This window comes from Narcine bancroftii, chromosome 3 (assembly GCF_036971445.1).
Source record: "Narcine bancroftii isolate sNarBan1 chromosome 3, sNarBan1.hap1, whole genome shotgun sequence".
In the NCBI taxonomy this organism is placed as follows: domain Eukaryota; kingdom Metazoa; phylum Chordata; class Chondrichthyes; order Torpediniformes; family Narcinidae; genus Narcine; species Narcine bancroftii.
Window position 1 is genome coordinate 27,876,124 of NC_091471.1, and position 26,628 is coordinate 27,902,751.

General features: G+C 42.3%; 1 protein-coding gene across 1 annotated transcript; it reads right to left on the bottom strand.

Moving 5' to 3' along the window:
* Nucleotides 1-9,361: 9,361 nt before the first annotated feature.
* atoh8 (atonal bHLH transcription factor 8) lies at nt 9,362-24,665 on the bottom strand. Its single transcript, XM_069923670.1, has 3 exons — nt 23,762-24,665; nt 22,453-22,644; nt 9,362-10,227 (listed from the first exon to the last, which is right to left on the bottom strand). The coding sequence occupies exons 1-3, from the start codon at nt 24,362-24,364 to the stop codon at nt 10,222-10,224; spliced, it is 801 nt and encodes a 266-aa protein (XP_069779771.1). The 5' UTR covers nt 24,365-24,665; the 3' UTR covers nt 9,362-10,221.
* Nucleotides 24,666-26,628: the final 1,963 nt, after the last annotated feature.

Sequence of the window (26,628 nt, forward strand, 5' to 3'; positions counted from 1 at the left end):
TATATCTTATGCCTTTATTATCCCACAAATGTAATATCCTATTGTCAATCTTAATAGGCAGTTACACGTTTTTACATAATGGTGCTTTTATTGATATCCCTACTTTTTTTTCCTATACATTCATTAATTTCTTGCCACATTCTAATTATATGTATTAAAATGGGGTTATCCATCTTTTTCTTTAGTGATTTGACACTCCACTTATTGATAAAGTCCTTTGCTTTCCCTCCTCCATTGAGTACATTCCCATTTGAACCCAAGACAGGGGGTTATCTTCAGTGAAGAAGGCTGCGAGAAATCTAGCCTATGCAGCAAGGTAATAAATTTTTGAAATCTGGAAATCTAAGTCCTCCCAGCCTTTAGCCACATGTCAGTTTTTTCAGTGCAATTCTTGGTACCTTATCATTCCATAGGAACTGTCTAATATGGTTGTTTAGTAGCTTAAAAACATTTTTAGGTAGCGGAATAGGCCGCGATTGGAAAAAGGTATTGCAGTCTTGGCATCACTTTCATTTTGATTCAGTTAACCCTTCCAACCAAAGTAATCGGCAAGTCTTTCCATTTCTGTAGGTCTCTTTCTATCTTCCCAAGGAGAGGGACATAATTTAGTTTGTACAGATTTTGCAAGTTATTGTCAGTTGCTATTCCAAGATATTTTATTCTATCCGTCTTCCACTTAAATTTACTTCCTTTTTGGTATCTTTCATATTCAAAATTTGTTAATGCATTATCTCACTTTTATTCATTTTTATTTTGTAGCCAATATTCTTCCATATTTTTTGAGTGTTCATTGTAATTTTTCCAAAGATTTAGCCAGTTCTGATAGGTACAATATCACATCATCAGTAAATGGACTAATTTTGTGTTTTTCTTGCCCGACTTTGAAGCCCTTTATATCCAGATCCCTTCTTATTATCTCTGCCAGTGGTTGAATTGCTAAAATAAAATGTGCTGGAGCCAGGGGGCTTCCCTCTCTGCTCGATCTACTCAAGGGGAACACCACCAACATCTGATTATTTGTTATTATTTTAGTTTGTGGTTTATGGTATAAACTTTTTATCCAATTTAAAAATGACCTGCCTATATCAAAATTTTACATTGTTTTATATAAAAAGGGCAACTCCAAATGGTCGAATGCTTTTTCCGCATCGAGGGAGACTGTAATTCTTGGATTTTGTTCAGATTTAGCCATGTGTATTATATTAAATAATCTTCCTAGACTATTTGAGGAAGGCCATCCTTTAACAAATTCTGATTGATCCGTATGTATCAGTTTTGGCAACTATTGTCCTAAACTATTAGCCAATGCTTTCGCTAGTATCTTATAATCATCATTTAACAGGGATATTGGTCTGTATGATCAAGTTTTTAGTGGGTCCCTATTCGTTCTTTGGTAACTGTGTAATAATTGTGGTTGAGAATGACTCCAGGATGGTCTGTGTTTTGGACCATTGCTTGGTCCAAGACATCCATTAATGGGGCATTAATAATTCTTTGAATTGAATATGAAATTCAGGTGGAAATCCATCCTCCCCCAGTGATTTATTAGTTTGTAGGGAGTCCAGAGTCTTTTTGATTTCTTCCCTTGTGAAGGGAGTATCTAATTCTATCCTTTCCCTCTCTTCTAGTTTTGGAATTTCAACATTCAACAAAAATGCTTCCATTTCATTCTCATCTCCGAGTAATTCTGATGTGTATAATTTCATGTAATATTCTCTAAAAATGTCATTAATTTCTTTTTGCTTACATACTAAGCTATCTGACTCTTTTTTTATAGCATTTATCATTCTTGATGACTCATCTGTTTTAGTCTGCCAAGCTAAAACTTTGTGCGCCCATTCACCCAACTCATAGTATCATTGCGTAGTTTTTAATTTAGCTTTTTCTGCCCTATATGTTTGTATTGTATTATACCTTAGCTTTTTATTCTCCAGTAATCTGTATTCTTCTTGTACTCCTTTGATTTTTTTTCTAATTTGTCCCCTTAAATATGCTTTGAGCGTGTCCAATATCTGTTGGGTTTAGCTGGTCCAAAGGCTCCTCCTGAGTCGTTCCACATTGGGCTTCCACTTGATGTCCTGGCTGAGCTGTTGTTTCTTCAGTTTTTGCTTTTGGTTGCCTTGGTAATTTGCCACTTGTTTTATCCATTTTTGACACTAAAATTCTGGTTTTAAGCTTTTTAACTGTCTTTTTTAATACTTTTTGAGGAGTGCTCTTTCAAATCATGTCTGCTCAGCTCCTCTGCATGGCAATGTCCCCCACTGCTGCACCTTCTTGACAAGTGAGGAGATGTGGTGGGTCCAGGATAGGTCACTTCTTAAGTTGACTCTGAGGTCATTGGTGCTTTCCACTCTTTCCACGACAGATCTGTCAATGTGTAGAGGAGGATGGTCATCCCTGATCCTCCTGAAGCCTACAATCATCTTCTTTGTCTTGTCCACATGGAGACTCACATTGTTTTACTCACACCATTTCATGAGATTTTCCACCTCTTCTCTGTAGTGCGACTCATCATTTTTGCTGATGAGGCCGACTGGTGTCATGTGATCTACAAATTTGATGACACTGTTGGAGCTAAATCTGGCTTTGCAATAGTGGGTCAGTGGAATGAACAGGAGTGGGCTGAGCATACAGCCCTGAGGTGCTTCAGTGTTAGCATAATGGTGCTCGATGTTTTGCTGCCAGACAGAATGTGGTCTTTCCGTTAGGAAGTCCCGAATCCAGTTACAGAGAAGTGTATTGAGTTCCAGCTTCTCCATCAGCCTCTGGGGAATGATCATATTGAACGCTGAACTCAAATTAATGAACGGCAGCCTGGCATATGAGGTGTCATTCTCCAGGTTGATCGGGATGGAATGGAGGGACAAGGTTATAGTATCATCAATGGACTGGTTCTCTCTGAAGACAAATTGAAATGGGTCCAGCGTCACTGGTAGGTGTGCTTTGATGCGTTCCATCACCACATGCTTGAAGCATTTCACAATGGTGTCACAAAATGATAGTCATTGAGGCCAGCTCACTGTCGCCCTCTTTGGTACTAGGATGACGTTGTTGGCCTTGAAACCAATGGGGACGATGGGCTGCTGCAATGGTGTATTGAAGATCCCTGTCAGTTGGTCTACACAGTCGTTCAGTACCCGACCTGGTAAGTTTTCTGGTTCCACTGCCTTATGTGGGTTCACCCTGGATAGGGTTCTCCTCACCTCAGCAGCAGCTGAACAGGGGCCTTTTCCCTGTTTGCTTCACTTTTCTGACCTATGGACTCATTTTCTTGAGGACAAACCTTGTTCTGGAGCTGAAAAACATATTAAACAGATTCAACACCTTCTGGTTTGATGATCAATGACCTTGTATCTTGATTAGCAGAAGAAAAAATGTTTTAGTCATCATTCCTCTTAAAAAAATGTAATAGGTTGTTTATTGTGATCTTTGTAACAGACCATTTGGAAATCGATCATAATATTTGAACCCTAAAGTACAAAGAAAGTTTCATAGGTCGAGCTTTTGCCTTTACAATGCTCATTTTATCATTTTTTTCCCCCATGAACTCATGATTGGGATGGGATGGGAGGAGGTCCCAAGCACATCCAGGAATGCTGCTGCTGTTTGCCTATTTAGACAGGGCACTTTTGACCTTTCCTGTCAGGACTTGATGTGAAGCAGAGTCCTTGCAGTCAATCATCCCACTCTTGTTCTATTGGTAAACCCAGATGGCTGATTAATTAACTGTCCTCGTGCACAGTTAAACTCTGATAATCCACCTTTAGAAATCTGGCTCCCGCAGTGGTCCGGTCTACAAGTTCAGGAGGTCAGAATTGAGGCAAGCGGCTAGAGCTGTTAACCAGGCTCATGAACTGCTGGATTGAGACCACCCGTAAGTTGGAGGAACAACGCCTCATCTTCCAACTGGCCACCCTCCATCCGGATGGTGTTAATATTGACTTCTCTGGCTTTCGTTAAGAACCCCCCCCCCCCACCCCACTTCCCTGTCTCCTTTTGTTCAGACATGATAAATTCTCACTTAGTCCTTTATCATATCCAATTAAGACCTTTTGTTGGTCTGGATTCCTCCCCCATTGTTTGATTTCTGAGACTTACTGATATATCCTGCCTTTTCTGATTTTTCCTTGAAGAAGGGCTCAGGCCCGAAACATCAACAATACATCTTTGACTCCTTTAGATGCTGAGAAGACCGGCTGAGTTCCTCCAGCATTTCGGTGTGTTTACTGCAATCACAGTGAGGCACACCACTTGTCATAGGCCTCCAATCTGAGAAGAAATCATCTACCATTACTCTCTGGCTTCTCCCATCCAGCGATTGTTAAATCCAGTTCACTATTTCACCATGAATACCTAGCATCTGAACCTTCCTGACTAACCTCCCATGTGGGACCTTGTCAAAGGCCTTACTGAAGTCCATAGGGACAACATCCACAGCCTTTCCTTCATCAACTTTCCTGGTAGTCTCTGTAAGATTGGTTAAACATGTCCTACCATGCACAAAGCCATATTGATTACTTGTACTTGTGTATATTCCATTCCCTTTAAATCTGGCTGCTTCACTGGTATTGTTTTAATACTACAGGGTAACATGTTAAAAAAGTGAAGTAAAAATATATCTTGTATATTAATTATACTGTCAGTCTGGAATATTCAGCACCATTGAAGTTCCAAGGATGTTGGATCACCTTGATCTTACGGTGTTGCTGAACTCCCTTGTTTACTGAGTCTACTGTAGAAAGTTGAGTTAGTTTTGACATTCCATTGACAGCACCTCAAACCACAGCAACGTTGCTGGTTTAGTGAATCCTCAGAGCCCAACAGATGTGGCCATATCAGTTGTGTAACTTACTGAATTGATCTTATGCTTAAATGAATTTAAAATTGCCAAAGAGCAAATTGTAAGTTCGAGCTCCAGCACACAGAAAACTAAGGACAACTAAGGTGAATGGAGCTGATGATTTACTGCATCAACAGCAGATGAAAAATCTTGCTCCATACACTTACTTTTTGCTCATTCCTTGAAGAGGGGCTTAGGCCTGAAATGTTGCTTGTACATCCTTACCTCTCTTATGGACACTGCAAGACCTGGTAAGCTTCTCCGACATTTTTACTGCAATCACGTCTGCAGACTTTCGTATTTCACTGTCTCATTCACAAGCCCAAGGTACTGTGACTCCTTCCCCTCTACCTGGAAGAAAATCAGCCCACTCCACTATGTAGGCTTGTCATGGTCTTGTCAGCTGGGTTGGGCCTTCCAGATCAAACTTTTGAAAACATAACACCAGTCATCTCTTTCTTAACAAGCTCAACCTGGTGTTTTTTTTTAAATCTTCTCAGTACTTTAACATTCTATTTGATATTCTTCAAATCCAGTGGCTCATTATTGTTAAAATTACACTAGATTGCTGAAGGGTTTTAATGAGCCAGAGGGAGAGAGAACATTTCCCCTGACTGAGGAGTCTAGGACCATGGAGCACAGTTTGAGGGCAAGAGGTAATTTGTTTATCACTGAAGTGAGGAACATTATCTTCATTCAGCAAGTGGTGTATTTATGGAATTTTCCATCCTGCACAGATTTGGAGGCTCATTCACTGATTTCATTCAAAACAGATTCAGTAAAACCCCTGTTATCCGGAATTCACGCAACTGGCAAAAATATCAAGGAAAATAAACTTTAAAAATGAAAATAAATAAAAATAGGTTAAAAAAAAGTTTAATTAAGTTTATAATTATAAAAAAATTAGGGTGGTACAGTTGGCGCAACACCTTTACAGTGCCAGTGATTGGGACTAGGTTTCGAATCCTGTGCTGTCTGTAAGGAGTTTGTACACTCTCCCCATGTTTGAGTGGGTGTTCCTCAGGGGCTCCAGTGTCATCCCACCATTCAAAACGTACTGAGGGTTGTGGGTTAATAGGGTGTAAATTGGGCGGCACGATTTATGGGCCGAGAGGGCCTGTTATTGCGCTGTATGTCTAAATTTTAAAAAATCTAAAATTTAAATGTCCTTTAAAGTAACACCTTTGGTGAAGAAGGGAGCAAATATTCAGCCAGCGAAGTGCCTTGGTCATGCTTTGCTCGAGGCAGCTGCTTGAATAAAGTTGTGTGTAACAGCAATGGCGTCGTCCAGGTTGATGCTGCTCACCATTTGGAGGTGACTCTCTTAAAATGTTTCCTTATCCCTGCTTAGTAAGAGTTGTCCCAGTCAGAGGCTTTATCTGGAAACTTGGTTGGGGCGTTGTAAATGACCTATAATGTTACTGTTCATCTTTCCGTAGAGAGGGAGGAACCTGCAGATGCAGTGACAGTGAAATGCTTTCAAAGAATGTGTCTGAAAATAAAGTCAAATGCTTTTAGTTTTATATATTCATGCAAGTGAAATGTGTTCTGTTTAAGTTCAGTATAGTATTTTTGTCTTTTAAACTGTTTATTCTTAATGTATCTGTATTAATATTAGGGCATTGTAAGAGTCAGTCTCAAGCAACCTGAAAATACACTTATTCAGCATCTACAAATCCCCATAGGTGCCGGATACCAGGGTTTTTTTTTAACGGTAGTTAGATTTCTGGATATTAAGAGAACCAAGAGGTACAGTGACAGGACTAGAAAATGGCTGTGATGTAGATCAGGCATGAGTGATTGAATGGTGGAGCAAGTTTAAAGAGCCAGATGTCCTACTCCTGTTTTTACATCTTATGTAATACCCTTTCTTTAAATGGCCCTCATAACTTTTAGAGCATTCCATGTATAGTATAACTAAGTTTCCGTACATGATTAACACAACATTCTTTGGCTGCTGAACCTCTGTGCCCCAATGGCTTTTTCTACATCCTTATGAACATATTATCATTGCACTACTGAGCTGCATACGCACACCACTAGATCTTTGAATTTCTTGGTTCATGTAATATTTACGTTGCACTATTCGATCATGAAAATTTCGAACAGTTGTATTGGTAAGTTGTATCGGAGAGAATGTGAAATACAGGTTTGAGTGCTGAACTCCCGACAGCTCATATCTTCATGACTCTACCAGGAAGTTGTGGTCCTTCTAAAAGAAACACCAAAAGCAGAATGTCATCCTTGCTATTATTTGTCGAACGACACACCAGCAACTGTTCAGTGTGCACAATAATTTATCGGCACCTCATCCAGTAATTGTAACCAAAATAGGAAACCCATCAACCCAACTAAATCTCAATCCCCTGAAAGCGTCAGAAGGAAAGGTTTTCCAACTTTGGGATTAATCTGTAATACTAATGAGAGTGAGAGAGAATCATTTTAATTTGCTTTATCATTTGGACTGTGTCAAACATATTCTGCCGGTTGAGGTTTCTGCTGAATTTAAGCTGGCATATTTAACCTTGCTGGGGATACGGCCCAAATTGGAAGTCACGATTCTAAGTAATTTTGCAAGGTGGCTGTCATTTGGAGGAAAATTTGATAGGAGGTTTTCTTATGTTTGACAGTTTTAAGTGATCATTGTTAATCCCTGGCCTCCCTTTCCATGTGATTCCCCCTCTCATCTGACAGACCTGGCTAACTTCATGCATCCTTCAAATACCATGGTCCACATCGATTGTTTATTAACAAGTTGTTGAATCACAGGGTATTTCAATGGGATATGATCCATGCACTTGTGTGGGATCCTTTGTGTGTTATAGTCATACAGTGTGGAAAAAGGCCCTTTGTCTCAACTGGACAATGGTGATCATAATGTCCCTCCTTTCCACCTGTCTGCATTTGGGCTATATCCCTCTAAACCCATCCTTTCTGATGGTGAAGAAGGCAAATGCAGTGCTGGCATTCGTTTCAGGGGGAATAGCATATAAGAGTAAGGATGTGATCTAGCAGCTTTATAAGGCACTGGTGAGACCTCACGGAGAATTGTAGGTTGTTTTGAGGATGTGCTTATATTGGAGAGGGTTCAGAGGAGGTTCACAAGGATGATTTTGGGAAAGAAAGGGTTATCACATGAGGAGCATTTGACAGCTCTTGCCCAATATTCGGAATTTAAGAGAATAAGGGTTTTTTTTGGGGGGTGCAATCACATTGAAACAATTTGAATGTTGAAAGGCATGAGCAGAGTAGATATAGAAAGGTTATTTCCCATGGTTGGAGTCTAGGACAAAACGGCACAACTTCAGGATTGAAGTGAGATGTGGAGGAATTCCTTCAGCCAGAATGTGGTAAATTTGTGTTTTATGTTCTATCTATGTGTCTGTCCATTTTTTAAGATGTTGCAATAGTACCTACTTCAGTCAACTCCTCTGGCAGCCTGTTCCATTGATACACCACACTCTGTGTAAAAATGTTACCCCTCAGGTTCCTGTTAAAACACTCCCCCTCACCTTAAGCCTCTCTGGTTACAGATTTCCCTACTCTGGGTAAAAAAAATCTTTTCATTCACCTGATCTATTCCTCCCATGATTTTGTCCACCTCTACGAGATCACCCCTTATCCTCCTGTGCTTCAAGGAATAAAGCCCTAGTCTGCTCAACCTCCGAATAGTTGAGGCCCCTGAGTCCTGGTAATATCCTCATAAATTTCTGTACCATCTCCAGCTTGATAACATCTTTCCTGCAGCATTGAGACCAAAACTGAACATAATACTCCAACATCTCCCAACTTCCATGCTCAATACTCTGACAGAAGGCCAATGTGCAAAAAGCCTTTCCGACCCCCTCATCTATCTGTGATGCTACTTTCAAGGTACTAAGTAACTGTATTCCAAGATCCCTCTGCTCTACCACACTCCCCAAATCCCTACCATTCACTGTGTAGATCCTATCTATGTTAGACTTCCCAAAACGCACACCTCACATTTCTCTATATTAATGCCTTCACCCATTCCTCTGCCCACCTGATCATGATCCTGTAGCAAACTTATTAATCATGTCATGTACGTTTTCATCCAAATCATTGATACAGATGACAAACAACGATGAACACCATGCCCTTTGGCACACTATAGCCACAGGCCTCCAGTCTGATAAACAACCTTCCACTATCACCCTCTGCTTCCATGCAGCCAGTTTTCTATACATTCTTCCGACTCTTACCTGTGATCTTACCTTTCAGAGCAGCCTACTTATTGAATGCCTTGGTGAAATCCTCTGGATATTAATCAGGGGCAGTGCCCTATGCAATTTTCCTCAAATGAACACAAAGATGCGTACAGGCTTGGTCGGATTCCAATAAATCAGCGAATGTCTGAGGCTGTGTGGCTGAAGATTGGATGAAGGGGTAAATGGCTTGGGAAGGCAACGATGAGGCAACTGTTCCCAGAAAATATCTTTTCCATTATCATTTGCATCCAGACTTCTTTACCCAACTAATAACTGACTTCAAGGTAACATCCAAAGTCTCATACACCTTTATAAACAGATATGCATTAATACTAATGATTATATGAGGGCAGCGTGATTACAGAGATCATAAAGTGCACATAACAGCAGCAGGCACCTCACCCCAGCATCTGAAGATGATCTTGTTTGCCTTCTTGATTGTCCGACCACTTGAAGTCAGAGAGAGGCCCTGCTGCAACTTACTATCAGCAGGAATTCTGGCCAGCATCGCATGCTGAAAAATACACAGAAGCTCACAGGTGGGGCCATCGTTATTTTAACCAACTTACCAAAAGAATTGGCATTTGGGAGATGTACAACAACCAGCGGCACCAGCATTAGAAAATGCATCAAATTTAACAGATTTTTTTTTCCCCAGCAAGTTATTCAAATTTACAAAATCAAAATCATGTTATTAATCCAGGAACACAAGTGATTGCTACAACCTCCTCTACATCTTTATAAATTCTTGTTATAGCCATCATTACACAATGTATTATGTAACCTTTGGGCCAATATGTCTCCAGTAACAGAGTCCGCTTATAATTCTAAACTAAATGAAAGGTGAGATATCTTTGTAAAATTTTATATTCCTCTTTATCTTGTTATTGTTGCTCTTTGGGTAAAAGATGGCTCAAATGTACGGCATCTCAAACATGACACAAAGAGAAAGTGCTGAAAAAAATTACATCCCAAAATCCAGTTTCAGTCGGCTGATATTGTGTTACCAAGAAAATGGACTTGTTATCTTAAACATGCAGAATAATTTCTTCATGCGTAATGTCTCCTCTTCACTTTCTGCCTCCCTCTCAGCGTTGGCTAGGCACCAGTGCCCTGTGTGATGTTCCTGTGAAATGGTGCTCCTTCACTGGATCATTCCTGAAACGGCAGAATGTAATTTATGATAGGAATTATTCTCTGAGTATGTGGAATAGGATGAGATTAATTAACCCATGGAGCACACAGTTTACTGGCAGCAGTTAGCAGTGAAATGTGTTTTGTATTAGTTAAGGACTTGAAGACAAAGTCAAATTAGTTGAAAGCTATTGTAAAACCCCATGAAAGATACATAGTTTCACTGCATCTCACTTAAGCATAAAATACGTGAGCATTTAATTTAGGAGGAGTGATGAAAATGCAGTTTTTTTTTAAACATACCAATTCCAACTTTAACACTCAATAATACATTCCACCTGGGGAGATGGAGCCCATAACATGCTATTGGAGTATTTAACAGAGCACTCAGCTGCTTCCAAGTTTCTTCAAATAAAGAGCTAGAATTAACAATTACAAAATGTGAACCAATATTGGGAGCTCAAGTGGCTGCTTTCAGACCCCCACATGTTGCTGCTTAACGTAATTGGAGGCTTGAGTTAAAATTTCCCATGACCTTCTCTTTATGTGTTAGCACAGTGGGGGGCTCAGCCGGTGGAGCTGATGCCTCACTGCCAGGGAGTCTGGGGTTCAATCCTGTCCTGTGTGGAGTTTGCATCTTCTTCCTGTGACCACATGGGTTTCCTCCAAGGGCTCAATCTTCATAGACCATAAAGCAGTACAGGCTCTCCGATGTTATGCCGACCCATATGTTCCTCAAAAAAAAGTATTAAACCCTGCCTACCCCATAACCTATTTTTCTTCCATCCATATGCCTGTCCAAGAATCTCTTAAATTCCCCTAATTTTTCAGCCTCTACCACTATCCCAGGCAAGGCATTCCAGACACCCAACTCTGCATAACAAAATTACCCCTGATGTCTCCCCTAAACTTCCCTCACTTCACTTTGTACATGTCCCCTGGTGTTTGCTATTTCTTCCCTGGGAAACAGACGCTGGGTGTCCAATCCTATCTCATAATGTTGCAGAGCTCTATTAAGTCTCCTCTCATCCTTCTACGCTCCAAAGAGAAAAGTCCCAGCTCAGCTAACCTTGCCTCATAAATCTCCTCTGCACTCTCTCGATAACTTCTTCCACATCCTTCCTCTTATGAGGTGACCAGAACTGAACACATTTACTGGCACCTTCCACCTTCTGGGGACAGTACGGTTAGTGTAGCAATTAGCATAACTCTGTTACAGTCCCAGCAATCAGGACCAGGGTTCATATCCCACGTTGTCTGTAAGGAGTTTGTACACTCTTCCCATGATGTCGTGGGTTTCCTCCGGGTGCTCCGGCTTCCTCCCACCGTTCAAAAAATGACAGGGTTTGTAGGTCAATTGGGTGTAATTTGGCAGCACAGCCTTGTTACAGGCCCTGTTACAGTGCTGTGTGTCTAAATTTTTAAAAAAATGTCTCCCACCTTTGGTAATAGATGGGAGATGAGAATTTTTCCCTTGCAAGAGATGTCTTAAACAAGGTGGCTTTGAGTGCCCAGCTTGAGACGGACATTTCCTCTGTACTTTATTATTTTTCTACAAGCTTAACTTGAAGTACTCAGTTCAGATAAATCTACACTACTCTCTGAAATTCCCTCACTGTGCAACCCGTTAATTTATTGGCTTAATCAGAAATTGCAGTAACATGCACACATCAGTACATTGCAAGTCACAAGATTAGCATGTGATACTAATGAGAAATAGAACATAACTAAAGAAAAGCTTGGATCTTTGCACCCTATCACTTTGCCCTGATATATTAGCAAATTACACATATCTTCTTTGGCTTGGCTTCGCGGACGAAGATTTATGGAGGGGGTAAATGTCCACGTCAGCTGCAGGCTCGTTTGTGGATGACAAGTCCGATGCGGGACAGGCAGACACGGTTGCAGCGGAAAATTGGTTGGTTGGGGTTGGGTGTTGGGTTTTTCCTCCTTTGCCTTTTGTCAGTGAGGTGGGCTCTGCGGTCTTCTTCAAAGGAGGTTGCTGCCCGCCAAACTGTGAGGCGCCAAGATGCACGGTTTGAGGCGATATCAGCCCACTGGCGGTGGTCAATGTGGCAGGCACCAAGAGATTTCTTTAGGCAGTCCTTGTACCTTTTCTTTGGTGCACCTCTGTCACGGTGGCCAGTGGAGAGCTCGCCATATAACACGATCTTGGGAAGGCGATGGTCCTCCATTCTGGAGACGTGACCCACCCAGCGCAGCTCCCCACCATGACTACCAGCCCCCCCACATCTCCATCGGGCACACAAAACTCAAAATGGTCAACCAGTTTACCTATCTCGGCTGCACCATTTCATCAGCTGCAAGGATCGACAACGAGATAGACAACAGACTCGCCAAGGCAAATAGCGCCTTTGGAAGACTACACAAAAGAGTCTGGAAAAACAACCAACTGAAAAACCTCAAAATTACACATATATTGTTAACTAAAAATACAATGTCTGATGTTATATGTGGCCGATCATGTCCCAATGAAATAACGAAGTCATCAGTTTCAACGGGATTAGCCGTGAAATATACTTTTGACTGCTTTCATAGTAATTGTGTAAATCTGAATGTGCACTCAAGTTATAAGAATGGAGATAGAGGGCCTTATATCCAAAGAAGAGCTCTACTAAATGTGTGGGACTTGCACCCATAAACCCTTGCGAAAGTAATGAGGGTGCTACAAAGTCCAAGAAACTAATCATGGTAACACAAAGAAATTGTTTTTAAATAGTATTATCTATGGATTTCTTCCAAACTATTGCAAACAATGGAATGTTATTTTACTAGAATGCCAAAGCTTCTGTGAAGCAATCAAGAAGCATGATATTTTGTCAACACATCTCTTTTCCAAGATGTTAAACTCAGGTTGAAGAAAATGAAAAATTATTCTTTGCTGTTTTCCCTCTGTCCTTCTTTACATTCACAGGCTTTGGCAGTCGTTCTGCTTATTATCTAGTGGCCATTTTCCATCTACTAGTTTGGACAGCATTGACTGACAAACATGGAGGATGTTACAGCCAAGTTAAATCCTGTCCTTATCTGACATGCATTAAGCACACTTCCGTAAATGTGAATCCTGGATGATTTTGTTTCCTCCCAGCCTTGCAGGAGATAAATGCAATGATCCCATCTGTGCCACCATCCAAAATGAGCTTGCTTTGTACAAAGCAATACACGAAATAAAGGTATTTCCAGTGACCTTTGGATGGTGTAGTGTCCTCTGGATATAAAGATGAGCAAATAGAAGCTGACCATCTGCAATTAATTTCTTCGTTCTGATTCTTTCAAAACTGTGGCTATTACCATCTAATACATGGTAATATACTTAATTCCAATGAGTTACTTTAACATTCTAATTCTCAGAATTTACTTTGAAAAGTTAGAGTTATATAAACAGAAGATGTTGGTCAAGCACCATCTGTTTTTCTCTCCACAGATGCTGACTGGCCAACTGTCTCTACCATTTTCTATTTCAAATGCATGTTTTTATATTTTTTTTAATTTAAGGATGAATCAACTTAAACAAGAGTACAACCTGTTTGTAGCGAACTCTCCCAAATGTCTTGGCCAAGAATCCTTCCTAATACCATCAGATCAGAACTTTTGGAACAAAAATATAATTTGGCGTGTGGACATTGCTATTGTGGCTGGCATTTATTGCCTTCAGTTGTCCCTGATGAGGTGGTGGGGAGCTGATATTTTTGAGCTGCTGCAGTCTGTGTGGTGAAACATCTCTCACCTTAACTTGCCATTCTTCACACCATGAAATCAAGCAGTGGCTGTTCAACCAAATACCAGTAACCGCAGTATTTTAAAACCACGTAGCATCCGGCACCCTTATTACAGGATGCGACTTACCCAACATTTATTTGTGTACAGATAAGTTTGATTATTAAAATTTCAAGGCTTTGAAGCAGTTAATGTTTGTAGAACTGTTTGGAAAATTTCATGCATGCAGTACAGTGATCGAGATTGCATGACAAATCATCCCACATCACTTGTGTGTGAGTCAATGGAGTACATTTTCTTTAACAGATGCCACAGCAACAAGCATTGCTTGGACAGGGTCCATGGAGGAAAATCTTTGTAAGGTTGGTAACAGAGTTTTCCTTCTATTTAATGAAAGGAAACTTTTAGAAGTTTGGTCATCTTGTCCTCTCCGGCTAAAATTCTGTGCTCTGTCTACATAATTCAATAATTAAAAAGATTGGACGTTATAGCATGGTGACAAGCCATTTCAGCCAATGAGTCTGTGCAGCCCAATGCACACCCAATTAACCTACACCCCCCCAGTATATTTCAAATGGTGGGAGGAACCCAGAGCCCCTGGGAAAAACCCACATAGACACGGGGAGAACGTACAAACTCCTTAAAGAAAGTGAAGGACTTGAACCCCAGTCCTGATCACTGGTGCTTCCCACCAATGTTTACTGACAAGGCAAAAATCTGTATCAGCCACACCTTGACAGGAGGATACTGAACAATTTTGTTTTACTCCATCTTCCTACTGACACCTTCCCCCTTTGTCTTCTGCACCTGGTGAATTATCTTGATTGACCTACTTGCTGTGGCGGAGAACCCAGAGGGGTTTTGTAAAACAATCAGTCACCAGCAGGAACCTTGGGTAACAATGATGAAGTTTACTCCCACCCAAAAAGGGGAGGGTTGTAGTGTAGATGATGTTTCACATACCTATTTTTAAAACATGACAGAGAAAAGAATGAATGCTGTGGTATTAATATATAAGCCACATGTCATCACACACACTGCAACATTTGGCCAATGTGTCACTGTTAGAACTATAGAACATTTCAGCAAGGTTGGCCTAGTGGTTGGCACCAGCGATTGGGACCGGGGTTCGAGTTATCCACTGTCTATAAGGAGTTTGTACATTCTCCCCGGGGCTCCAGTTTCCTTCCACCATTCAAAACATACCGGGAGTGTAGGTTAACTGGGTGGAAATTGGGCAGAATGAACTCGTAGGCTGAAATGGCCTGTTATGGTGCTGTATGTCCAAATTAAACTAAATTAATTTAGTCTGAGCCAAACTATCATTCTGCCTAGTTCAACTGACCTTCACCCACCCCATAGCCCTCCATACCCCTCCCATCCACATAGCTGTCCAAATTCTTCCTAAATGTCAAAATTGAGCCCACAATACCCTTCAGCTGCAAACTTGTTCCACTCTCCCACATCTCTCTGTGTGAAGAAGGTCCCCCTTATGTTTCCCCTAAACTTAACCTATGTTCTCTGGTTTGTATCTCACCTAACTTCAGTGGATAAAAGCCTCACCTCTTTTATCTTTCCCTGTTACTTAGTTCCTGAAGTCCTGGCCACATCCTAGTAAATCTTCTCTGCATTCTTTTAATTGATATCTTTCCTGTAGTTAGGTGACTAAAACTGCACACGATACTCCAATCTTTGATTTATGAAGGCCAATATGTCAAGACCTTTCTTTACGACCCTATCCACCTGTGACACCACTTTCAGGGAATTATGTATCTGTATTCCCAGGTCCCTCTGTTCTACCTCTACCATTTATCGACCCTTCCAAAATGCAACGCCTTGCACGTGTCTGCCTTAAATTCCATTGGCCATTTTTCAGTCCATTGTTCCTGCTATTGGACAGATCTCATAACAGACATACTCCTCCTATAGTTTTGCCAAACAATTACCTTTGGACATTAAGGACAATTTTGGTCTGGTTAGACTGCCTATATTTATTTTGGCTGCTTAACAGTAGTTCCTAGTCAGAGAGTGCCCTGTGGGTACATTTTGTGTAAAAGTTATATCTTGTACTTATTCATTATTGGTTGAAAATGAATGGCAGCCACTGAACCAGATCTCCTGTTCAGAATGGGATTAGATTGACATTAAATACCAGACTGATCTACTGGATGGTCGTCACTTTCATTCATCTGTGAATTCAAGGGAAGGAGTAAATAAAGGAATCTGAATCAGAATCAGGATTTATTGTCATGAACAAGTCATGAAGTTCGGTATTTTGTGGCAGCTTCAGAATGGAAACATTATTATAACCATCTTACGACACTACTATAAAAATATACAGAAATAATAATGGATGAAAAGTAAGGGAGTGTCTATGGTTCATTGATTATTCAGGAATCTGATGGCAGTGGGGAGGAAGCTGTCCTTGTGCTGTTTTCATCTTTAGGCTCCTGTACCTTTGCCCCGATGGTAGCAGAGTGAAGAGGGCATGGCCTGGGTAGTGGGATCTTTGGGGATAGAGGCTGCTTTTTTAAGCCACTGCCTCTTGTAGATGTCCTCGATGGAGTGAAGTCTGGTGCCTGTGTTGTCACAGGCCGAATTAACAACCCGCTGGAGTTTATTCTTTTCCTGAGAGTTGCGCCTCCATATCTGGCAGGGATGCAACCAGCCAGAATGCTCTCCATGGTACACCTTAAGGGATAACTCTTAAATTAGTTGGACTTTGTTTCTTATCCAAGTTGCAGCTCTTATTTCCTTAAGTTTCCAATTTCAGACATTTGTTAAGTGGTAGTGTTTGATTGGTGCACGGTTTTAAGGGCAGTTGAATACATGGATAACACTTCTCAAAGAGCCAGGTAAGAATGTTGGCTTGAGTTATCTTCTTCCATGTTGCATGGATTCTATTTTTGCTACCATCTGTTTATTCTAGGCGATCTTAACAGCATTTACTCTCTGCTCCTCACTGACGTTGAACTGAGAAAACCACCTCTGTCAGTCTGGGGTCACATACAGCCTAGGTCAGGTAATGAAGATAGATTTCTTTTTCTGAAGGCGTACTACACACTTACTTTCACTGAGTGTTGAGTACAAAATTTGGGAAGTCTTGTTACATCTGGTATACCCCACTTTATGAATACTCGAGTTACAAAAATTTTCTTTTACGAGGAAACCTGTGTTCGCTTTTATGAAAGGATTTGAATAGGTTTTTAATGGGTTTACACTTTTATGAAACTAATATCCAATAGTAGTGAATGGGTCTTCTCTTTAAGGTTACATAAAACAGGGTATACCACACTTTGGTCAAGCCACATTTGGAATGTTGTGTGAAGTTCTGGTCACCACAGTACAGTCAGGGTGTGGAGGTTTTGGTAAGGTGTAGAAGAGATTCAGCGCGCACACAATGAAACCAAGAGCCTGCTCCTGCGTTGGTCTCATCCATGTTCTATCTCAAATCTAAATTTGTTTCTGTCCAGAAGCAAAGTATTTCCGACAGCAATTTTTTGGATTCTGCCTTTTAACTGTGCATGTGAAACTCCAGAGTTTGTTATTCTGTGAGCACTGTTAACCTCATTGATATTTATATAAAATCTGTTTATGTGGTTTAGTGTCACACTTCGTTTGTTAATCCCAGTAAGTGGCTAGAAACAAATTTTACACTGGAGCATTATACGAATGCAAGTTACTGCCACTGTTTCAGATAGTATGACCAATCTCACCCAGGTCTCAAGACACCTCCCAGCTTGAAGAAAGATCTGTGTGTTGAGTGCTCTCTCTCTCTACAGCTGTCTCACTGGCAAGCACATAAAACAAAAGTGATCCAGACTGCAGATCAGTCTGTGAATTCCATTCCAATCTATCCACAGTGTTCGCAATAGAGAGAAAACCCATGCTTCAAGTTAGCACTGAAGACTTCCAAATGCTGCTGTGTACATGTGACATGACTTATGACAGGGTATTATATTGTCTGTAAGCATGCACCTAAAACAAAACCCTTGATTAATATAATTTTTGAAGTAAAATTGGTCATATTTCAGGGAATGTTCAACAAGTTAGGATGGGTTGCCATGAGGGAAACAGAGTTAATATTTTGATAATTCAACAGATTGAGAAAAGTTTCTGCAGAGAAGTGGGAGAGTGTTGGTGGGGAAGGGGAGGGGCTGAGAGGGAAGAAATAAAAAACAGGCTATGCAAAAGCCTAGAGAGAAGAATTGATTGATAGTGGTATGACTGAAAGTGACTGGTAAAGGCTAGTGAGGAAGAAATGTTATGTCTGGAGGAGGCAGAAACTGGAAGAAAAAAATGAAATTTGAAACCATCAGAAGAGAAGAGAGAAAAGAACTGAATTCTGGAAGTATGAGGTCAAATTGTGGAATAACTGATTATCAGATTGTTGAATCCACTGGGATTGGAGGACTTGAGTTATGAGACACTGGATAGGCTGGGGACTGTTTCCCCTGGAGCCTAGGAGGGTGAGAAGTGATTTTATAGAGGTATAAGAAAACATGGGGTACAGAAACCAGGGTAGGCGAGTCTTGTTAGGGTCATAGGTATATACAGCAAGGAAAAAGGCTCTTCCGTCCACCTGATCTATGCTGACCAAGTTCCCCATTTAAGCCTGTGTTGATCATATACCTCTAAATCTTCCCTATCCCTGTCCAAATGTTTTTTTTTTATTTCAAAGTTGCCTCATTTTTTTTCATTCCATATACACATCACCTTCTGTGGTGATCCCTTTGAGATCTTTCTTCACTCATCTTAAACTTAAAAGAGTTTTAGATTCATCTACACTGTGGGAAAGACTATGACTTTTCACCTTATCCATGCTCCTCATAATTCTGCATTCCTCTCTAAAGTTATCCCACAGCCTTGTATGTGACCTAGCCCATCTAGTCTCTTGTAACTCAAGCCCTGCAGTCATGGCTCCCTTGTGAATCTTCATTCTTTCCAGTTTTGTGACATCCTTCCTATAACAAGGTGACCAGAACTGCACACAATACTCCAAATTCGACAATGATGACAACAGCTGCTGTATGACGCCCCAACTCTTATCATCAATGCTCTAATCGATAAAGGAAAGCATGTCAAACACCTTCCTCGCATCCTGTACTCTGGTGTCGTCACTTTCATAGAACTATGTATCTGCACCCCTGGGTGTCTCTGTTCTACAACACTCCCCAGGGATCTTTAGTCCATCTTGTGCTTTGGTTTGGGTAACCAAAATATAACACCTCACACTTTTCTCAGTTAAACTCCATCTGCTAGTCCTCGGCTCATTTATCAAGTTGACAGAAATCCCAAACCAAAGGTACGAGGATAATGATTTAAAAGAGACTCAAGGGACAACCTTTGGATGCGGAGTGAGATGGGTTCATGAATATCAAATGAAGTCATAGAGATGGGTAGAATTACAATGTTTTATAAAAAAAAATGGACCAAATGCAAGCAAATGGGACTAGCTCAGGGAGCAATTTGGCCATCTTGGACATATTAGTCTGAAGGGCCTAATTCTGTGCTGTTTAGCTTAATAACTATGATTTCTTGTCAGAGATGGGTTGCTTTATTAGCATGTATTGAGTTTTAACATATAGGTGGCAGAAAACACAGAAATCAGAGAGTGAGCAGGATGGAGAATTAAAGGCAATTGGAAGCTTAGGATTTCACTGGTAATTTTGCCAGAAGTGTTCTGCACAGATCTGAGTGTGACTCTCCTATGCTCACATTGTGAGCACCATATGCGTTGCACTTATTTGGAAGATGTACAGTGAAATTCTCCTTCATACCCTGTGAGTTAGGATTTGGATCCCTGGGTGAGGAAGGTGTAAAAGAGCAGTAGTTGCACCTCCTGTGATTGCAAGGGAAGGAGAGTGGGTATCAGTGGAGATTTTTAAAAAAAAATTTACACATACACCACAGTAACCATTTCGACCTATGAGTCTGTTCCGTCCAATTAACCTACAACCCCAGTACGTTAGGAATGGTGAAAAGAAACTGGAGTCCCCGGGGAAAACCCATGCAGACATGGGGAGAACATACAAATTCCTTCTAGTCAGTGGTGTAGGTGGAGAAGAAGAACGTCTGGAGCTATGTTCCTGGTAGGTCCATGGTGGTAAGGTCGAGGGTGAGTTCCCTGACAAACAATAATCCAACCATGACCTCAATGGTAGAACATGCAGACGAAGTTACCTCGAACTCAACTGCTATGAAGGCAAAGGCTGCAACAAATCCATCAGCTCTAATCATCGTGGTTTTCATGCCATTGGAGTGCAACATTAAGTGCACGTTAAACACACAGGCGTCATCGCTCTGTGGGCCATTTTCCAAGATTGGACTGATAAGCCACTTAAGAGCCCATAAATAAATCAATGGAATGAAGACCCTGATCCTCGAACAAGGGATAGCCTCAACAACAAACTCCTTGCAGACAGCATGGGATTCGAACCCTGGACCAAATTGCTGGCGCTGTAAAGGCATTGCACTGACTGCTACACCAACCATGCTACCTCTTGTTCTAGGAATCCATCTCACATACACACACTTGCAAATTAGAAGACCAGGTATAGGCAACTTAATACTTCAGAATGGAAATTTGGGACCAGGAATTTCTGGGCACTAATGAACAATCCCAACAGCAATGAATGTGAATAACAAAACGATCGTCTATGACCATCTCAGAATACACAAAACCAGAGGGGAAGGAAATGATCCTTGATTCTGAGGGATGATGGAGAGGGAACACAGCAGCTGAAGAAAAATAAATCACCAGAACAGATGTAACAAGAGTCAGAAACGCTGGGAAACTGAATGGAGACCTTGGAATGGAAAACTTGAACAAATTGGAATTTTATTTTGGAGTGATTAAATTTCAAGTCAAATTGAAAGTAATTAATCAAATTTTTAATAAAAATGATTTAAATTTTAAAAAAGAAAAAATACCGCAACTTTTATAAATTTAAATAATTTAAAAAAATCAATGAATCGAATTGTTAACAAAATGATTTAAAACAAGATAGCAACTTCCCTTCAGTTAAAATTGTCCGATTATTATTCCTCTAAGTCGTTGTTCATAACGTTTTCAATCGCCCTGATTCTTTCTCTTTCTTGCTGTCTGTCTGTCTCTTCACATGAAACAGCTGCAGTCAATGTATCCTCAGGAGCTGCTCACAAACCAGCTATTAAAAAGTTTTGCTGGAACAGATGTCCACCCGAGTGCTGGGGAATGTGCCAAAAGTTTCGTGTGACTGAATGTTTCTTCCCCAAATCGCGTGCCTTTCCTCTGCCCTCTGCCCCGAGTGGCGCCAGCTCTGCTTCCCACACCAGCAACTCAACATCTGGAGTCTGGGGCTGCACAAAACACCAAACAATCCCGAAAACCATCCCCTCCATTCATTCACTCCACAAACAACACGGTGGCAAGATCAGCGCGTGATTTATTAGACAATATTGCAGCTGGAACATTCAAGAATGCCGATTGAAGTTCAGATGAAGTTTAAAAAACTCCCATTGTCATGAAGAGGGAATGAAAGCTTGATTCACTTTGATTTAACTGCTTCACAAGTTCTTTATTTTAAAGGTTTACTGCCTGAATGAAACCCTGTATTAAAGGCAGGCTGTATATTAATTGGAACTAGTATCAATGCTGAGCGTGTTGTTTATAAACGTTAAAGAAAGAGAATCTTTAAATGCCCACAGAATAAAAGTTGAATAACACCCAGATTTGAGTGAGTAAATGCTCATTGAACCCAGCGGCTTGGTAACCTTCCCTCAACGTGGAGCCCTTCTCTGTCTCCACCCCACCCCCCGAAAACACATGTACACCCCACCCCCACGTTTTCTCGGTTCAAATACAAACAAATGACCACACTGCGCTGCAATGTTTGAGCTTACCAGAGCTCAGTGAAGGCCGGCGAGTAATGTCGAAAAACAGAACAGACGCAGATAAACAGATCGAACTCAACCAGGCCTCGACAAGGGCCAGATGAGGGGGTGGGGGTGAGAACCATAGAACAATACAGTACAGAAACAGGCCCTTCGAATACGTGCTGAACTGTTATTCTACCCAGTCCCATTGACTCGCACCTCATATCCCCCTCTGCCCCTCCAATCCATGGACCTGTTCAAATTCTACTTAAAAATAACAATTAAGCCCCCTTTCACCACCCCAGCTCCACACTCCCATCAGTCTCTGTGATGTTCCCTCTAAACCTTTCACCCTCAACCCATGTTCTTTGGTTTGCAACCCACCTATCTGTTTATCCCCCTCATAATTTTAAATACCTCAATCAAATCTCCCCTCCTTCTTCTACGCTCCAGGGAATAAAGTCCTAACCTGTTTAACCTTTCCCTGTAACTCAGTTCCTGAAGTCCGGGGCAACATCCTACACATTTTCAATGTTATTGATATTGGGTTGGAGGAGGGGGTAATTTGTTTAACCCTTGAGGAGAGCCCTTCACCCTTGATCATGTGAAAGAGAGGTGCAGATTGCGCTCCTTGGCACAGGCTTGGAAGCTCACCTTCCGCTTTTTTGATCTTCCCTCTGCCTGCAACGTCTTGGTGCATTGCTCCACACATTCGGAGAAGCTCATGTTGCTGTGATCTGAGCTATAGTCGAGGTCAGCCAGCCTGGCCAGGGACAGGATGTAATTACACGCTATCCTGAGGATCGCCAACTTCGACAGCTTCTGTCCATAGGAATAGCAAGGAACCTACAGAGAGGCGCCGAGAGTCATTGAAGGGAAAAACACAAGATGAATGAGTCTGGCACGCCATCAATGCACATTTCAATCATGTACAATGCATACATCTAGAAGGCAGGCCGAGATATGCACATAATTAGGTCTCCATCCCGAATGCGTGTGCACAGGAGCGAGATGCACGGTGAGTCACAGCTTCACCTAAACAAGATGACGGAAATCGCAAATTTCCACGAAATTACTCCGATCGCTGAGATGCTTTTTAATTTATTTGATGTTATGAAGCGTTGTCTATTTATGACAATATTCGAGCAAGCTCAGAATATGAATTGTTTTTTTAAAAAATGCAAGGAACAGGCGCCAGGGTCCAATAAAGCCCGGGCTCCTGTCCAATCTCGCCATCGACAATCTTGCACCTCATTACGACGAGAGTTTTGTGGGGCTCTGTTCAGCGGCCTTCCCTCCCACGGAGAGCTATCAGTAAACATACATACACACCAGCATGATACAGTGATGTAGCAAATGTTTCACCCTTGGCGCCCTCTTCTTCCCCCCTCAGATGTGTTAAATAGAAACCCAATTCTGGGGGACTCTCTCTATTTTTGCAGCCCCCCCCCCCCCGGGCTAAATATTTGAGCGCCGGGCAGGTTTCGAAGTATTAGATAATTGGCTCTCCATTGAAGGGTCGCCTTCACTGTGAGCGTCTGCAGCCCTGCCCTTCAGGAAAGCACATTTTAAGGGGTCCTACGATGTTCGAATTCGGGCGCAATACAGTTACTTTAAGGCTGTGTCCATCCTTTTCGACCTTTCCCCCCACTCACACATCACCGATAGCATAGGTGGTATGTGAGTGGGGGGGGAAGAAGGGTGATAACCACCACCGAATAGACTATCCTTCGGGATCTATTGGGCTCGGGAAACCCACGCCAGGATCATGAATACTAAGAACCGCCGTGATTTTATGCCCGTGGTTCACTCCGATCCAAGCTTACGATGGGAATGAGTGGCGATTTGCTTCCTTCTATCTTTTTAGGAACTGCGACTATTCCAAACATAAAACAGCCCTCCTGTTGGAAGGATCGGATGACAGGGGTGAGGGATGGAGACTGCGTCCCAGGGTTAATGGTACCTGTTTCCTCAGGGCTTCGAAAGCTGCGCTGATGGTGTGGACCCTCGACCTTTCTCTCGCGTTCGCCAGCACCCTCCTGGTCTGCTGAATGGCTTTGATCTCGCTGGAAGTTTCCCCCGGTCGTTTCCTGGGCGACGGGCTGTAGTTTGCGTGCGGGATCGATGGGGAGGAGCCGCCGGGAGGGTGCTGGCAGAGAACGATCCGGGGCTGGTGGCTGGGGGGCTCCAAGGCGCAGACCTGGGACGCGGGCGGTCGAGCCGGCTTGCCCCGACCTGAAGTCGTCGGGTGGGGACCCTCGACCTCCCTTCCTCCCCTTGCCCTTTCTCCTCCAGCCACGGCGGTGATCTTCCGCAAATCCACCGCATCAGCCTGCGAGTCTCGACGCGTGACGGTGGCGGAGTTGTCCCGGACCGTGCCATTGTAGCGGCTGTTGCTCTCCGCCAAGCGAACGATCAAAGGATCCGGGTCAGCCCGGTAAACTTTCTCCATCTCTCCGTGCCTCGGGACGTCCCGGTTTTTCCGTTTCAGCCTCTTAATTGTACCGATCCCCCTGACACACAGTTTCTTCCATTCAGCGACCTCCAGGTTCCCCGAAGTCCTCATTCTGATAAAAGAAGACGAGATGTGTTTTATTTAAATCTTCCCTTTCGTGTGTGTGAGTGAGTGAGTGAGTGAGTGAGTGAGTGTGTGAGTGAGTGAGTGAGTGAGTGTGTGAGTGAGTGAGTGTGTGAGTGAGTGAGTGTGTGTTGAACACTCCTCGGCGGCTATAACAAGAGTTCTGAAGCAATGCCTCTCTAGTGATGTTAGACTGTCAACTCAAGTCCCTTGCTTCGCATTGCCAACAATTTTTTTTGTGTGAACGCATTCGGCGATCCATCTGTGTTTGTTTAGCCTCAATTTACACAGAAGCCCGTGTTGGTGAGATCAGTCATCGCGATGCCTGCCTGTCGGAGGGAGGGTGCGAACCTTTGCCTAGCCGGGCGAAGCTTCCCCCCCCGTTCACATCACAGGCGCACCAACCCCTCCCCCCCCCCCAAAAAAAGCAGCTTCAACCCACGATGGGCTTGCGGGTCGACGGATTGATTTCGCCTTGTAATCAATCCAGTGGAAGGTATAACCCTTTAATGGGGCCGAGAGGTGGCATTGACTGGTCATGTGAAGAAACGTTTCGCCAAACTTGAACCGAAATTGCTACTGATCTTTTAGCATTGCAGCCTCAAGGGGCCGAACAACATGATTTTATGCCCGTGGTTCATTCCGATCTTTCGTACAATCCAGTCTTCCAGTGCTGGCCGAATAGTTAAGACCCTGGCAGGTGAATGGCCTCAGCATGTCCATCCGTAAACGCGTCCAGCACATCGGCTGAACGACTGTATGATCTGAGGGGGGAAATAAAACCAAAAAAAACGAGAGAAACGCTCATCGGGTCGGGCAGCATGTGTGGAGAGAGAAACGGAGTTCGCATTTCAATTGGTCTTCTTGCCCTTTCGACAATTCTTCCAACATCAAAGATCAACGTTCTGATATATAACCATATACAGCACAGAACAGGCCAATGTGGCCCTACTAGTCCATGCCGGAACAAATCCCCACCCTCCTAGTCATGAGTACATCCACAATATCACATATAACCCTGTGATTCTTCTTTTCCTGCCGGTGAAGCAGAATTACCACTTACTGGTAATGCTATACTCAAGTTAGGGATCTATGTGAACAGATCAAGGAATGCAACTGTGCAAGATAGGGAGAGAAAAAAAATCTAAAGTAAGAGTCATTGAATGAGCCCCTTGTGTGTTGAGGAGTCTGATGGTGGAGAGGGAGCAACTGTTCCTGAACCTCATGGTGGGAGTTTCTTGCCACATATACCTGGGTGGTGTGGATCCTTAATGATTGTTGCTGCTCTCCTATGGCAATGTTTCCTGTAGATGTTCTCAATGGTGGGGAGGATTTTGCCTGTGATGTCCTGGGCTGTGCCCATGACCTTTTGCAGGGATTTTCACTCCGTGTACTGGTGTTCCCATACCAGACCGTGATACAGCTGATCAGCGCACTTTCCACCATACGTCTGCCGAAATATGCCAGGTTTTCTGATGTCACACCCAACCTCCTCAAACTTCAAGTCACAGTGAAGGTCAAGATTTACCAGTGCACACTGGGTACAAGCACGATCATGCCTGCAGAGAGCAGACATCATTTTCATGATCAAGGGAAGTTAGGACAGCGGTTATATGGGTTCGGTTACCGTGCTGTCTATAAGGAGTTTGTGTGGGTTTCCTCCTGGTGCTCTGGTTTCCTCCCACCATGGATTTGTAAGTTAATTGGGTGTAATTGGGCGGCACAGGCTTGTGGGCCGGAAGGATATGTTGAAATTATTTTTAAAAATTCAATTTAAATTTAAAATGTAAATTAAAAATAAAATGTAAAAAGGTCAGACAGCTTTTAGGTAAAATAAAGGGCATATTGTACTGCAGAATTTAGCAGGAAATCAGAGGATTTGGTAGGTTTTGAAAACCAACAGAAGGCACATAAAAAAACCAATAAGACGAGAAAAGATGAAAGATAAAGGTAAGCTAGCAAATAATATAAAATAGGATACCAAATGTTTTTTTTTCCCCAGATATATAAAGAGTAAAAGTGGACATCAGACGACTGGAAACTGATGCGGAAGAAGTGGTAATATGAAACAAAGCAAAAGCAGGGGAATTAAATACGTATTTGTCTCAGAGGGTGGGAGGAAACCGGGGCACCCAAAGTAACTCCACGCAGCTCAAGGGGGAAATGCACAATCTCCTTACAGATGGTGTCAGATTTGAACCCTGGTTGCTGGTGCTCTAATAACGTGCTAACACTGAAAATTTTTCAATCTC

Coding starts and splice junctions, on each gene's coding strand:
- atoh8 (XM_069923670.1), bottom strand. CDS start 24,364: ATGAGGACTTCGGGGAACCTGGAGGTCGCTGAATGGAAGAAACTGTGT. Junction 22,645..23,761: donor TCGAAGCCCTGAGGAAACAG/GTACCATTAACC, acceptor GCCTCTCTGTAG/GTTCCTTGCTATTCCTATGG.